The sequence below is a fragment of the Pithys albifrons genome, chromosome 11 (genome assembly GCF_047495875.1).
Source record: "Pithys albifrons albifrons isolate INPA30051 chromosome 11, PitAlb_v1, whole genome shotgun sequence".
NCBI lineage: Eukaryota > Metazoa > Chordata > Aves > Passeriformes > Thamnophilidae > Pithys > Pithys albifrons.
Genome location: NC_092468.1, coordinates 9,629,096 through 9,644,339, shown reverse-complemented (window position 1 = coordinate 9,644,339; position 15,244 = coordinate 9,629,096). Strand labels below are relative to the sequence as shown.

Sequence of the window (15,244 nt, the reverse complement as noted above, 5' to 3'; positions counted from 1 at the left end):
GCAAACTTGAATAAGTAGGAAATAGGTGGGAAAATTTTGTTTTTGGTTTTGTTTTAATAGCAGATCGGCTGTGATGTAAAATGGGTAGATGGAGGGAAACCACTTTTCAAAGTCTCTACTTTTGTTGTATCAACAGTAAACACTCAGGTAAGCCAACGTTCCTCTTAGCTCTGTTGCCTGCAAACAAAAAATGGCCAGGAATGGATGAAAGGTGTTTTAAAATCTTGAGTGAGTTTGTTTTTGTAACATTTAAAGGTTATTTCCATGTACAAGGGTGAGATGCCAATGATGGAATACACATTTTGGGGAAAAATAAAAATTGTTTAAGATCATGCCAACAGAAAAATTGTGGAATATTAGTTTAAATAGCAAGAAAATAAATTATGAGTACCAGAAAGAAAAAAAATCTGGCCTTTGAAATCCATTAGATTGTGAGGCAAAAATTAATCACTCATGACACTGAAAAAGGAGTGGTCAAAGCACCTGAAAATATGCCTAAGTATATAGCAAGCTGTGCTGGCCAGTGGGTTGGACTAAATAAGTTGATTTTCTTTCTGTGCCTCACGTTTAAGGTGACAGAGACCAAGTGTATTGTTCATGGGTATCACAGACGATTGTTGTAATCAGTTTCTGGGGCTGAATTCTAATCTTTGCTCTAATACACATTAATGTGAATGTTTATCATTTTAGGATCCATACCTGAATAACTTTTTCCATCAGTGCCAGGAAAGGGAAAAGGATCTATCTCAGCCTCCTACCTCAAACTTTATCAGTTCTTGTAAGGTAAAGTAACCCATAGCATGAACTGCACCATGCAATTGTATTTAGGGCTTTCTCTTAATGCATCCATCACTGCACAAGTCTAAACATGGCACAGGCTCAGCAGGAGGCAGTGGGTCTGTGACAGCTCTGGTTTGATGTATTTGATGTGACAGATGCATTTCTGCTCATGGAGCTGCCTCCCATCCATTCTCATTTAGAGCATCTGCCCATCAGCTTTGATAATCCAGCCTATGCCAAACCTCAGATCCTGTTAAAGGATAATGTAATGTTGCCCTAGGAATGAATGGGAAAAGAAGTTGTAGAGCTGCAATATTCCTGCTAATCCACTGTTGCCTTAAATAAATTCTATCCTTACCTTCTCTAAAAGCCTGGATGCTATCCAAAGGCTGCTCAGGGTATTTTGTGCGTATAAATCAAGTGTTCTTATTGCCTGTCAAGTTCTGAAATCAGAAAGAACATACCCCTTGTGCAAAGATGAAAGGAGTAAGCAAGAGCTCCCTGTATTTAATAGAGGTCAAAAGCTGCTAAACTACCAGAATTGTGCTGTTTTTATTTCCTGTTTGTAGTTTACCCAACTTCAGTAATTTTATTAGAAAACGGAGACAATGTTGTATGCAACAAGTGATCAACTACGCAGTGTAACCAAAGACTAAGTAATCTTCCCAAGAGTTTTATTTATAAATCAGTAATACCTTTGTTAGAAATTATATAATTATTTGGAACTGACTGAAAGAATAACCTAGGAGAAATTCAAAAGAGACTTTTGGGCTTTTTTAATTAAAAGCTCAATATCTTTCTTGATTAGAGAAGATAATATAATGTCAGTCCAGTCAGGTTAGTTTATTAATACTAATTTTTACCACTGCGCTTTTAACAAAAGTATTTTAGCCACAACAACTTCAGTTCATCAGATCTCTGCATAAAAAGAATGAGTTTTCATAAAAATAGGAAATGCATGTCTTGAAAATAGTAATTCACTTCTTTTATTGCCCACGTATCCTTAGTGAAATATGAGAATTGGTTTGGGTTTACCTCTTTTTGTTTTGTTGGTTGGTTGGGTTTTTTTTATCCTAAGTCAGGGTAGCAAAAAATTCTGGAATTCTGAAATTTGGGCAATACCTACAGTTATGTTGATGGCCATATTTAAAACAAATTCCATGGGGAACAAGTTCTCTCTGTAGTTGACCTGTTTTCCTACTGCTATTATACCGGTGGCTGCACTGCATTTTACCTGCTGAAACAGGAAAGCTTCATGGCAGTTGTCAGCTTTCATTGCTTGTATTGCAAGTCTCTCATTTTCTTTCATATATCCCTTACAGAATTTGCTGAGGATTGAGAAGATCCATGTAATTATGAATTTTCTTCCTGTAGTTCTGAATCAACTCTTCTGGGTTTTGGTGCAAAACAGCGATGATGAAGTTACAACAGCTGTGACCAGGTATCTGACACTATTCTATGTGATGTACAGAATTAACTCAGGAATGCAGATGTGGATGTTAGTCGAAATATATCTCCTCGATGGCATTTAGTCTTCAGCAGGTGACAATGCCTGCTTGCCTCCTGACACTGGGCTTTGCAAATAATGCATGGAAAAACATGGTATTACGTGGCTGACTGTGATACCAGCCAGGAAATCACTGCCCGTGGTGGACATGTCTCTCTACCCTGAGGCAATTGTAAGAAAAGATCTCATTTCTGAGGAGCTAAGTGCTTTCTAAAGAAGCTGTTTTTCAACTTTACTTTGTTTGGTCCTGAGGATGTGGCATTCAGCATAGAAAGAGCTTAGCATGTTGCTGCATCCAATGCAGAGTCAAAACAACCAGGTCACAGTGTTCTGGGGCATTTTTTAATTAGAGTACATCAGCAATAACTGAAAAGCAATAGAAGCATTTTCCAGTGAGCAGGCAAACAACTGGAATGATTTGCTGAGTCTCTAACCCCTCACATAATGAAATTGTCTTTATTGATGCTGTTAATCAAGGCAGTGGGGAAAAAAAAATACTGGAGAGATTATTATTGGTCTCTGCAGGAGAGCAGAAGTTGCATTGCATTTAGTTTTGGCCATAGTGGCGGTTTTTTTGTACCTCTGCCAGTAGCTAAACATGGGGATGAACAATACTAGCAGTAGGAAAAAATTACAACTGTCCTCTGCAACCCTGTTAAACAAATCTGTTGTCAGTATACTTTCTTTCCTTCCACAGACTGTGCTTCAGAATTAGCTTCTGAAGAAAGATTCACTAGGAAAACTTTAAAGAACAAGGAACCAGAATTCCCCATTTTAGACTTGGAAAGCTAGAGTTTCAATATGCATTATTAAAGGTTTGTGGGATTTTTCAGGGCAAAATTCGGTTTAACCACAGCTAGGTACTAGGATTAAAAGAACCTTTCCTAGTAAATGTGTGTGATTTCATCACTGCATGCTGTTTTCAATAGGAGAGAAGCCATCAGACCTTTGTTGGGACCCCTCTGTGACTAACAAATCAACTGATGTTTAGACTGGAGAGAATGAAGATTTTTGTCCCAGGCTACAATTTCAGCATCATTTAGCTGACTGGAAAAATGCTGTAGCAGAAGGAGCTGTTCAAACTATAGTTTTAAAGATTAGATGGAAAAATGGAAGGATGCATGCTTCACATTTTGACTATACACCCAACATGGCGCGGGGGGAAAAAAGGATTCTCAGTGGGGTTTTTTCTTGCATGTATGGTAGATTTTGTGCTGGTAGGACTGATGTCAATGGCAATGTGCATGTCTGCTGCATGTGTCATTCATCGACGTGTCCTATATATACACACTGTGTTTTGTTCTGCATAGCTTGAAGCAGCTTGTGTTGAATTTATTAAAAGCAACAACAACAGAATGAGAGCATAGATTGGCTTATACACTGGGGAGAAAACATTATTCTTTTTATGCTCTCTCATGGTTATTTACTTGTCTGGGGGCCCAGTCATGTCATCATTTCTCTGTCACATCTTTGCCAGAACTCATTTCAGTTTCTAAACAGAATAAAGGCTGAAGGATCAGAATGGACACAGCTAATTCTGTCACAGCTTTTGTGTTTTGCTGCAAGTTTTACTTCTCCTTCTAAGAGCAAGAAATGTGATATATTAAAATACTGACTTAAGAGATTTACAAAGCTTTTGATTCCAATAATAATTGCCAGAAATCATTCAAATCACCAAGCTAGTCAAAAGAAGTATTTGTATGTGGACCACAGTAGAGCATATTATTAATCTATTTTAGTCATGCTATTACTATGCATACCCCTCAGTTAGAGATACAATTCACTAATATTGGACATTTAAGCATTGTTAACTGTCTGCTCTCAATCATTTTAAGATAAAAATAAGATTATAAAATTGCAGAGTCTTTTCTATATTAAGTATACTGAAAGAATGAGATCCCAATACTCAAAAGAAAACTATGATCAAGTTGAAGACTTCTTGCCCAGACTTGTGTTTTCTGAAGCAGGATGATCTCGAGCAAAGATGGCCCAGTTACAAACTGAAGAGGAAACTTTGCTAAAATGCTTGGTCTCAAGTAGTGCCATCTCTGCTGTTAGTAGGAGCTCAGGTTTTGAGAGTGAGTGCCAGCATGACCCAGGCAGTTCTGTTCCCTGTTGCTGATCCCCAGGCTGATCTGCAGGTGCTCAAAGCACCTGTGGTCACACCCTGTGTCCAGCCTCCCCCTGCTATGCAGTTGCAAGAGGATGCTGTGCTCAGCCTCTGGCGCCGGAGTGCTGGGACTGGGTCCAAGGATATGGGGGATCAGCGCAGGGAAAGGGCCTGCTCAGGTTTCACCCCAGGCTTGTGTTTGGTTTTGATGAACAATGACACCATATACAAAGTATCAAAGAATTTACAGAATTACAAAGATCTGAGAGAACTTAAAAAGTACCATTTCTACACACAGCTGTGCTGCCTCTCTGTTTCATTAACATACTTTAATTTTTGTTATTCCTGAGTACCCAAGGTCTGTATAAGCTTTAGTTAGTTAACGTTTTCGTTTCTTGTGATGACAGTACATTATCCTTAAAACTGAGTGCATTTTGTTAGGCTGATGCATATATAACAGCACAATCCATGCAAGTGGAGGGCCCAAGGAATGACTGGTTTCTGTACATGCTCTTCATCATTTGAATCACATCTCTCATGGATAGTTTTACATGAGCTTACAGTAACAGGACAATGTGATGCACCAGATAAACTTTCTCTGTTTTGTGACACAAAACAGCTCAATTTTTTTTCTTTTTTTATCTCGCAGAGTCCTTACCAACATTGTTGCTAAGTGCCATGAAGAACAATTAGACAACTGCATCAATTCTTATGTGATGGTATGGTTGTTTTTATCAGTTAACTGTTTGGGGGAAGTGGGGGTTGGTGGTTTTGCGTGCTTTTTTTCCTTTTTAGTCTTAGTTGTCCTTGTTTATAGCTTTTTCTAGATTTGCATCATAACTTTCTACCACTAGTGATGGAGTGACTCTAGTGAGGGAACTAACTTAAACTATTCTTTGAAGAGGATGAAGAGCTACTCAGTTCTCCTTTCCCTGCTGCAACTTTTTTTCCGTAGGACACCAGTTGAGCAAGCACAGGAGTGGGAAGCTACGGTGCACTCAACTCATAACTAGAACTTGTATTTTAGAAGCAAAACCTGCTGCAAAAGCATTGCCACTGAACTTCTAGGAGTGTAGCCTTACTATCAGTGTTTGTGAAATGGTGCTAAACTGAGAATTTCACACTGTATAGGGTTTGAGAGGAAGGAAGGGGTGGATAACTACATGACTCTTCAGCCAGAGAGATACCAGCAGGATATATTTAATGCTATTTGCTTGTAGTTTGCAGCACTCCTCTTGACTATGCTGAGATTTATCACTATAAAATATCTGGCCATCTATATTACATATGCACAGGGCTGCCCTCATTGTAGTTGAAAAGGATCCACAAGTAGCAATTATCAGCAACAAGGTACTCCTGGGTGTTTTTCATGGTTTCAAGGTCTCTTAGGAAGCTATAGCTTTTTAACTTAGCTTTTGATTATTGTCATGATTTTAGTTTCAAGATTCCATGCTTTTGCGTGTGCTGTTGTACATAAATCCTTTTCTCATGTGTGGAGTTCAGATTCTTGTAACTTTTCCCCATTTACTCAGCTTCTTTCATCCAGTACTGTTTTGAAGAATAAGGTATATTTAGAGTATATATGGATATGTTCTGTGTATGGACTTTGGTTCTGGATAAGCTGTAGTATTACTTAAAAAAAACCAAAGAAGTGGCTTCTTTAGAGAGGATCTCCTTGTTATCTGTATCACTTGAACATCCATTAAATGAGTATGAATAATCCTGTTGGCCAGCAACTATCTTATCATCAGTACATTTGGGTAACAGCTTTATAAGCTGAGAATTTTATGAAGCAGCCTGGTTTTAAATAGAAGGATACATTAACTGCTAGTACTGGCATGGGCAAAAAAAACCCGTAGACAAACACCACATTTAACGGTTTAACACTTATTTTTTGTCTTCACCTGCCTTTATTGTTTTCTCTCCCTTTTAGTTGCAGCACAGAGGGCTGGGAAATTTTATTCTAGTCATATTAGATGAATCAGTAATGAGAAAGTTATAATGTCTCTGATTGTTATGTTTATTAACTTACTTGTGTATTTCAAATAGCAGCCTAGAGGAGAACTGCAGGTTGTTAGAAGAATTGAAGTAGATCACTTTGACTCTTGACCTGCTCTGGTCAGTGGTGACAGAACTAGTGGAGGTTGTGATAGCAGTGAGGGATCTCCCATAGTCATGGAAAGAAGCTATGGGAAACCAACAGTATTGTGGGCTTCTGCCTGTAATGATATCCTGCCTCACTCTGCAACCAGTAGTTTTATAAACTGCATTCATTTGTGGATGATGAGTAATATATGTGATAGAAGTTTGGAAGGAGGTGTTTAAATTAACTTTAGAAATAAAGCAAATACATTCCTGATAAATTGGAAACTTTAGCATGTTCATGGGTAGAACAGTGAAAATATGGTGGGAGTTAGGTTGTTAAATGGGAAAATATTTTCATTTCAGTGCTGATAACTGTTGGTTGATAATTCCATGGTGTGGATTTACTTTGATACTTTATTAAGATATGGGTTTACAGGTCATGCATCTCAGCATCTGAGTAGTTAAGTTTTAGTCTCAAGTATTCCAATTTAAACACAGAATTCTGCTGAGGTCCAGCAGAGCTGTTCAGGCTCAAAAACAAATAACCTATGTAACATTTAAATGTAGTTAATGAATTGGGTATTAAAACCTCATCTACTCATAACTTTTAAAAATTGCAGCAGACACCTACTAAATGACCTGCTAAATATCTTTGAAACTACATATGGTTATGAAGCCACACCATAAGTCCATTTAGCTTGTTTTCCCTTTTTCAGCAGCACTCAAAACCCAATAACTCTTAATCCCTTTTTTTTTCTTTTCCATCTGTAAGGAAACAAATGCCTACTTTACAAATGCTGGTTTGAGAATAAGTAAATTGAGAATTGTGACTCACAGTGCAGTAATAATGCAAATTACACTGACTTAAATAACTGGACCCAGAAGTGCCAAACTGCATAGGGAGAAGCTTATGGCATCTGCTGTGGAAACGAGGCTGAATATTAAGATATTTTCAAGGGTTATTCCTTTCTTTTGCCACCCTGGTTGTGTTGGAAAGGTATTTGATCCCAACAGATGCACTGTCAGAGCTCTTGCTTAAGGGAAGGTGCAGCAGTGCTGAATTATTAGCTTCAAATGCTGAATAAAACTCATAGTAGATTTATGAGTTGTGAGCAACTTGGTAGATAAATTCCTTTCTTGAGGGCTTGGTTTCTGAAAGGAGTATAGTTTTCCCCTTCTGTCAGCTCCAGTGGGTGCTCTACACCTTTCAGGATGAAGGGTTGTTACCAGCTCTGTTTCCTCTGGAAGAAAGGAGCAAGTGAAAGGTGGCCCTGACTAGGTGGGTGAAAAACCCTCCATACTTCCTCCGCTTGCTTATTCTTTTCTTTCCTGGTGAAATGGCTTGAAAGGGAGTTTAGGTGTCAGGATCCTATGCTCTATTAAAATAATAAATTATAGCACTGATTTTAAGCAAAATTTCCTCTTGCTTCACATTAAGCTGAAATCAACAGGAAGTTGTGTTTAAAACTGGGATTTTGTCGGGGAGCAGTGTTGTGCTGTTACTGCCAGGCAAATTAAACTTTATGTGAATGGACTGTTCAGACAAGATATTTTGGCAACAAAGATTGTTAGCTGTTAGTGGTATATGAATATTTTGTTGTCGCCTACTGAGGTTTTTCTATATTTGTTTTAATGTAAATTTTGATAATTTTTATTTTTCCTTTTTTTCTTCAGTATGTGTTCAGGACCAAATCATATGATGGAAGAACTGTCCATGAGGAGCTGTCCAAGAACATGACTGATCTTCTGAAGTCAAATGAACAAGTAACAGTGAAATATGTTTTAAAGGTGAATGATAGCTTGAATTAGCACATTTATAGTTTAAGTACAGGTCTTTTGCCTGAAACTCACTTGTCTCATCTTTTTCTCCTGCATGAGCTTTGTGCAAATCGCATCCTGCACTGATTCAACAATAAGACTTAGCAGACCCACTCTAGGTTCTCAGAAGAACACGTTTCTCAGGATGCTGGGGTTTGCATAATAAAAGTTCCTCCTGTCTGTTAAAGCTCAGTCTGAGTCAGAAACCTAGTTCTTACACAGTATGATGTGGGCAATTACTTTCAGGATGCTTTGTTTTAGTTTTTTATTTGGAAGGTGCAGGAAAAATAGTCATCTGTATGTAGAACATTTATCTCTGATTTCCTCTCCTAATCACCTTTGATTAAGTAACCAAAATAGAATGATTAAAGTTTCCTGAGGTTTCAAATATCAAACCAGGTCTAAGAAATTGATACATGTGTAAGGCTCATCGCTGAGCCTCTCGGTTAGGGTACGAGAGCTGACCAGTCCAGCTCAGGAGTTCCCAGTGGCAAAAATATGCTCACCTGTTTAAAAAGAACCAGTTCTGATTTCCTGAGCTGAGCCACTGGAATAGCAAAAACCAGAAATGCTGGCCTGCAGGAAACCTGGGCCATCCAATAGTACTGGTGGTTGGGTTTGTTTGGTGGTGGTGGTTGGGTTTGTTTTGGGGTGATTGGGGTTTTTTTGCAATTTGTAATCTTTTTGAGTGTTTGTCTCACATATCTGAGGATACAGATTAATATCTGTATCCTACCTATTCACTATTACAAATGCTATTTGAAGAACATAATCCAGTGTTAATCAAATACATGGCACTTAGATTTTTAAATCTATTTGTCTCATAGTGTTTAACATGGTGCGTTACTGAGATGTGCAATCCATCTGTAAGGAATGGTAATGCATCATAAAGTATTTATCAGGTAATCATTTTTCATTCACTCTTTTCCTTCTTTTGAACAGCATTCCTGGTTCTTCTTTGCAGTTATCTTAAAATCAATGGCACAGCACTTGGTTGATACAAACAAAACAAAGGTAAGCATAAACTTAATCTCATCAAGTAGTCAGTCCATCTCTTAGGAAAATATAAAATGCAGAATCCTGGGAAATACTTGAATTTTTATTCTTGACTTATCAATAAAATAAATGCTGTTATAATTTGTAATATATTTGGTTTACTTTAAGAAAGCTTATATTACCTGCTAGACTCAAACCTGTTCTTAATCGTACAAGAACAGAGGATAGATTTCCTGCTTTCCTATGGAGCAAATTCTTCTGCTTGAGGTTTATGCTCAGAATAGATCGTGGAATTCTAGGAATGTTTTTGTTCTGTGTTGAATGGCCTGCAGCTTATTGTCTTTATTCTTGGCCTGAATATATTTTCAGGTTTAATGTGCAACATCACACACTCTCAAGTTGGTGATCTATTTCCTGCTTAGGTTTCTCGAACTCGGAGGTTTCCAGAATCATTTCAAACTGAGTTGGATACACTTGTGATGATCTTAGCAGACCATGTTGTTTGGAAATACAAAGATGCTCTTGAAGAAACCAGGAATGCAAACTACAGCACTGCCAAATTTCTCAAGGTGGGATGTTCTGCCATTACAGCATATACACTTATTTCCCCATACTTAATACAAACCGGAGACTATTCTAATCCAGACAAAGGGATTAAAACCAATTCTGAGTGAATGATGGCTCAATTTCCATGTTCAGTGTTGCTCAGTTGCTCTGTTTTCTGTCATCTTGGGTCTTTTACAATACAGAAGCTTTATGTCTACTTTAAAGCAATTGTAATTCATTACTGTCCATGCTCTGAAAGACTTGAAGTTTTCAGCTTCTGCAGATTGTTACACTGCATTCAAGTGAGTAGAAAGCTTTGTAAGAATGAGACTGTAGTTAGAGTTGAGCTGGTATTTTACTTTAAATGCTATAGCTATGTGGGTGGATTATTTCTTCCTAACTGAGGAACCATGTTTGACTGTGTTTGACAGAAGGCTCAGGGCTTTTCTAGTTTTGCAGAGTTCAGGAACTGCAGAGAAGCAGGGAATTCAAGGTTGCATTCTCTGCCTGGTAGGCTGCTGCTGCTATAAGGAAAAAATGTCAGTAACTGTAGAACGAGGGCCCTCAAAAACCTGTACTCCTTCTGTCAATATTTAGCCCCATCAGTCAGGAACAGTTTGTTCTCATCATAAAGCAATGTAGTGGTGTACTTGGTCCTGGAGAGAGAACACAGCTCAGACAATGAGTGTTGTGGCTGGGCTGATTCCTCACAAGTTACTGCCTTGTCACTGAGGAAGATGCTCAGGTCAACTCCCATCACCTGTCACCTCTAATGACAGAGTGGTGCCACACATGAATTACTTCCATTAGATAAGCTTTCTCTTAGTGCACTGCACACTGTGATGGCTATTTTAGACTATGGACACAGTAAAAATAAAAAGTTTTATCAATTTATTATTACTGGAAATAAATGTAAAAATCAAGGTAGATTCACCAGTTCCCTGATTTTCCTTGCTCTGCTCAACTCTAACCTCATTTACACATATGATTCAAGTGTGTAGGTGACCCAAGGTGAACAGCCAGGAAAAGGAGGCCTTGTACTGCTTTTTTGGCTATAAAATAATAATTCTTCTCTTCCCCTCTTTCTTAGCGCTGTTTCACATTTATGGATCGTGGATTTGTGTTCAAGATGGTCAACAATTACATCAGTATGTTTGGAGGTGGAGATAGCAAGGTATAGTTTTGATTTATTTTTTTGTTTGGTTCTTGTTTTTTTCTGAAGTGACTGACTAGCAGAATATTTTTATTTTGAAACTATTTATGGTTCTGTGACTTCACCATCCTCAGAACTCAAGTCAATGAAAACATTTACCATAAATATGGATTAAAACCTCCTGGTTTTGAGCCACCTATCCCCTTTTCTGGGAGTAAATAACCATGTTCAAACAGCTACTCACTGAGACCTGTGAGAGCAGACTCTGCTCAGGCCAAAGCATTCAAAAGGCTGAATTTAAGCTTTGATTCTTTGAGAGTTCACTTGTGGTTTGGTCTATAAATATCAGCAGCAATTGGCACTAATTTTCTTTGAGGAGGAGACAGTAAGAACATACGAAAGAAGTTACCAGTGTGTAAACTCAAGTGAGACTGTAACTGTGGATGCTGTGCTCTTACCTCACTGATGATGCCAGAAGGCCAATCAGCTCCAAATTAGGTTGTGCTCGATATGAGGAAAATTCCCTGCAGACTGAATTTCTTCTCTAATACCTTCAAGAGTCACTGATAGAGTTTGAAAAATAAATTTCAAACAGCAAGAGGTCCCCAAATTATTCAGCTTGACTCCTTTGCTCTTCATCCATCAGAATGAGTCACAGGCTTTTTCTCTTCCACGCCAGGGTTTATGAGCTATCATTCCAGAGCATATATATAGATAACAGAATGTATTCAAGATACACGCTTTGAATGACTCATCTTTCTCCAAAAAGCCTACAAAACTGTTGTCCATTAACTTTTTATAGTTCTTTAGTGGTGATCTGGACATTTGTAGCTAAAGAGTGAGATTACTTCAGGTCTGCTTTGCTTTTTACTAAAACCACCTTCCTTCTGTGCTCAGGTATTTCTCCTAATCTCTGGAACAGCTGTAGAATGGAGTCTCTCAGTTACTGGTGTCATAATGTGGCCTATAATTCTGTAAATAATATTGTATGATCTGAAAACTGTTTTGACATGTCAAACTTCCCTAAATACAGTCAACCACAGAAACAGATGTTTAATTAAAAAAGCTCATTAATAGCCATTGGAAAAGCCTGAGATTAATCAGTGTGCAGAGGAGTACTTAGCACCTTCTTGGCAGTAAGTGCCTGAGCATTGGCAGAATCCCTCCAGATCCATCTGCCAGGGTGTGTGGAAGCAGAATCACTGTGGAGTTGTGACAGATGTGCTGCTGAAACAGGCTTTGTGGCCCTTCAAAACAATAGTCACAAAAGAAAATCGGAGATTTACCTCTAGGAGAGAGAGGCCTTCCATTATTTTCATTTCAGTCCAATGTGATTTCTCTCTGTGTATCTATTCCTTCTTTAACCGGATTGTTTGTGTACCGAAAAGATGATACCGCAGTCTGACCTCTTTTTTCAGAAAATGTAGCAGTGTATTGTTGCCTGGATATTTTGTTAGTGTATCAGTCTGTAGCAGTGCAGTTTGGATTAGTTATAATTGTGGATGAAACAGCACAATCTCTGTTCCATAGAAATATCCCTGACAGTATCCTGTATGTTAACAGTTAAACATTGTTTTGAGAAATATTTATTCAAAAGTCGGAATACCTCATTAGAGACCTGTTCATTGCTGCTTTCCCTTAAATGTTGCAGTTCCTCTTGTGAAACACATTTCAGATGCTTCTCTTTTTTGCTTGCCATTACCATGTTCAGCTGTATTCCTGATGAGGTGCAATAAAATATGTCAGGGAAAAATTCCCTACTATCCACTACTTGGTAGACTCTGAAAAATGCATGTTTCAAGTATCCTAGCCTGACTGTGGCAGCAGAAATGCTACAATTTGATGCAAATTAAAATACTTTTACGAGCCTTTTCTAATTCTAGTGCACTCAGGGTAGCCCTGAATGACTGCTTTCTGCACTGGAAACAGTGAGCCAAGAAGATGGAAATAAAAATTTGTTACTGGATATCATGTATTATCTTTATAGCCCAATGCCACATCATTCTAGTAGGAATGATAAATTCTTGAGGTAGTTGTAAGGCTCCACAAAAGATCCTAGATGGCTTCTTTGGAAGGAGATATTAAGAAAATAATACCCAAACACCACTGACCTCAGTAGAGGAAGATTTTACTACTGTCAGTAAGTTCTAGGTCTGACTTGTGTGGCTGAAACTTTGTATTTGACTGGCCGAAAAAAAGAACAAAGAAGAAAGAAATAAAAAGAGAAGTCATGATATGAGAGTTCAGCATTTCTGTGAACTGGAAAAGGCACCTCACTATTATTATATTCTGTAGTATATGTCATCAAAAGACCCAGTGTAGCTTTAAATGTACCTTAAATATTTCGTTTGGATCAAGCTGAGGTTCATCAGTATGTCTTCAATGAAAAATCATAGTTCAAGAATCCAAGAAGCTTGTTTGTCTGTGACAAATTCTTTTGATAACAGAGATGAAAAACACATGTTTATTGTTCATGCAGCTCGGCATAACGAGCCATAAGGTTTTGCTGCTGAGTGTGAGTATGAAGTTTGAGGTAGAGATAAGTAGTAGTGGAGCTCTGTCTCACCGTTTTCCCTGTTTTAATCTGAACTGAGCCATTGCCTGTTATGATTTTCAGACTTTACATCAGTTCAAATTTGACTTTCTCCAAGAAGTCTGTCATCATGAGCATTTTATCCCTCTGTGCTTGCCCATACGGTCTTCAAACATTCCTGGTAAGGCACCCCCTGGGAGGGTTTTTGTACAACGGTGGATTATTGGGAGGTTCAAAAAACAGATAGTAATTAACTCTCTCAAGTGCTCTCATCAGGCTCTGAATCCCCTAAAGCTTTTCAGGTGTGATACTTAAGCAGTCTGATACTTAAGCAGTGTGATAAAAATAGCTTAATTTCAGTATGTCTGTAAATAAATGCAACCTTTGACAGCCCAGTGAGGGATTTGGAGGTGACCCTTGCTGGAAGTTTTGAGGTAAATCAACTGGCCTCTTTGTGATGACTGATCTACTGAATCAGCAAGGCATCTGCTGTAGCCTTGGGAGGTGGTGAACTCGGGAAGGATTGCGAAAGGTACAGCAGAAAGGGGAAGAAGCTGAAACAATAGGCTCATCTCCTTTTTACTACAGTTTTCAGCATCAAAAAATATGTTCTGTTCTGACACTCATAGCTTTTTTTAATAGTAGAAGCTGCTTAATTCAAATTTCAGTCAAATTAAAAAAAAGCCAAATATATTTTTATACAATTAATAATTAAAAAGTGCATTATTTTTACCTTTTTTATGTTTATGAAAAATGAAGACACTGTGACACCTTCAGAATCAGCACAGGAATATCGAACTTCAGGTATGAACAAAATGGCTACATAAGAGAGCAAAATTATACATCAAGAGCTTTAAGCTTTACTTTGACCACTGCCACTGCATTGTGGCAAATTTAAACAAAAATTATTTACCATTTGCAAAGGTGGAATTGCTCTGGATTTTGGTGTTTTAGAGCTCAAGATTTTCATGTGGGAATCTGTATATAAATAGTAGAAACTGCATGATTTTGAGAAATAATGTTTGGTTCATTCATTCTGGGAAGTGAGGGAGCAGAATGAAGTAGTCAAATCAGGAAATCAAGATTTAACAGTAGATTGAAACTTCGGAACATGAGTGGGAGAGGGAGAATATATGCAACCTATATACTAATCTAAGCATTCTTGTCTCTTCTGTTCCAAGATATTCCAGAGTACACATTGACTAATGAATTTTGCCGTAAACATTTTCTAATTGGAGTCCTGCTGCGGGAGGTTGGTTTTGCCTTGCAGGAAGATCAGGATATCAGGCACTTAGCTTTGGCTGTGCTTAAAAACTTAATGGCAAAGCATTCATTTGATGATCGATATGCAGAGCCGGTAAAGACATTGTTTACTCTCTTCAATTTGCTTGTTCACACAGTAGCTAAACATACTTAGCCACTGGTATGTATTTATTAGTTTCTTGAGGATCATGTTGTATATTTTATTTTTAGGCAAAACAGGCACAAATAGCAAACCTGTACATGCCGCTCTATGGAATGCTTTTGGACAATATGCCAAGGATTTACATGAAAGATATGTTCCTCTTCAATATCAATACTTCCAATCAGGTAATTTATGTGATTTGTTTGGGCACTGAAATGATCAAATTCAGCCAGTCTAACCCAGTCAATCTGGTGGGAAGAGGTCCAAGTTTCAGCTGGTCACAAATCGGCTAACAGAATGGAGGTCTGAAA

At 38.0% G+C, this 15,244-nt stretch overlaps 1 protein-coding gene across 6 annotated transcripts in view; it reads left to right on the top strand.

Moving 5' to 3' along the window:
• DOCK10 (dedicator of cytokinesis 10) overlaps positions 1-15,244 on the top strand; it is a 120,037-nt gene that overhangs the window by 74,403 nt on the left and 30,390 nt on the right. For all 6 annotated transcript variants that reach the window (XM_071566073.1, XM_071566072.1, XM_071566071.1 and 3 more), the window contains exons 22-33: positions 61-147; positions 691-783; positions 2,103-2,221; positions 5,047-5,116; positions 8,157-8,270; positions 9,243-9,314; positions 9,719-9,865; positions 10,933-11,016; positions 13,613-13,709; positions 14,288-14,332; positions 14,710-14,885; positions 15,002-15,118. In XM_071566073.1, coding sequence (XP_071422174.1) covers positions 61-147; positions 691-783; positions 2,103-2,221; positions 5,047-5,116; positions 8,157-8,270; positions 9,243-9,314; positions 9,719-9,865; positions 10,933-11,016; positions 13,613-13,709; positions 14,288-14,332; positions 14,710-14,885; positions 15,002-15,118 — 1,221 coding nt within the window. The remainder of the gene's footprint in view (positions 1-60; positions 148-690; positions 784-2,102; positions 2,222-5,046; positions 5,117-8,156; positions 8,271-9,242; positions 9,315-9,718; positions 9,866-10,932; positions 11,017-13,612; positions 13,710-14,287; positions 14,333-14,709; positions 14,886-15,001; positions 15,119-15,244) is intronic.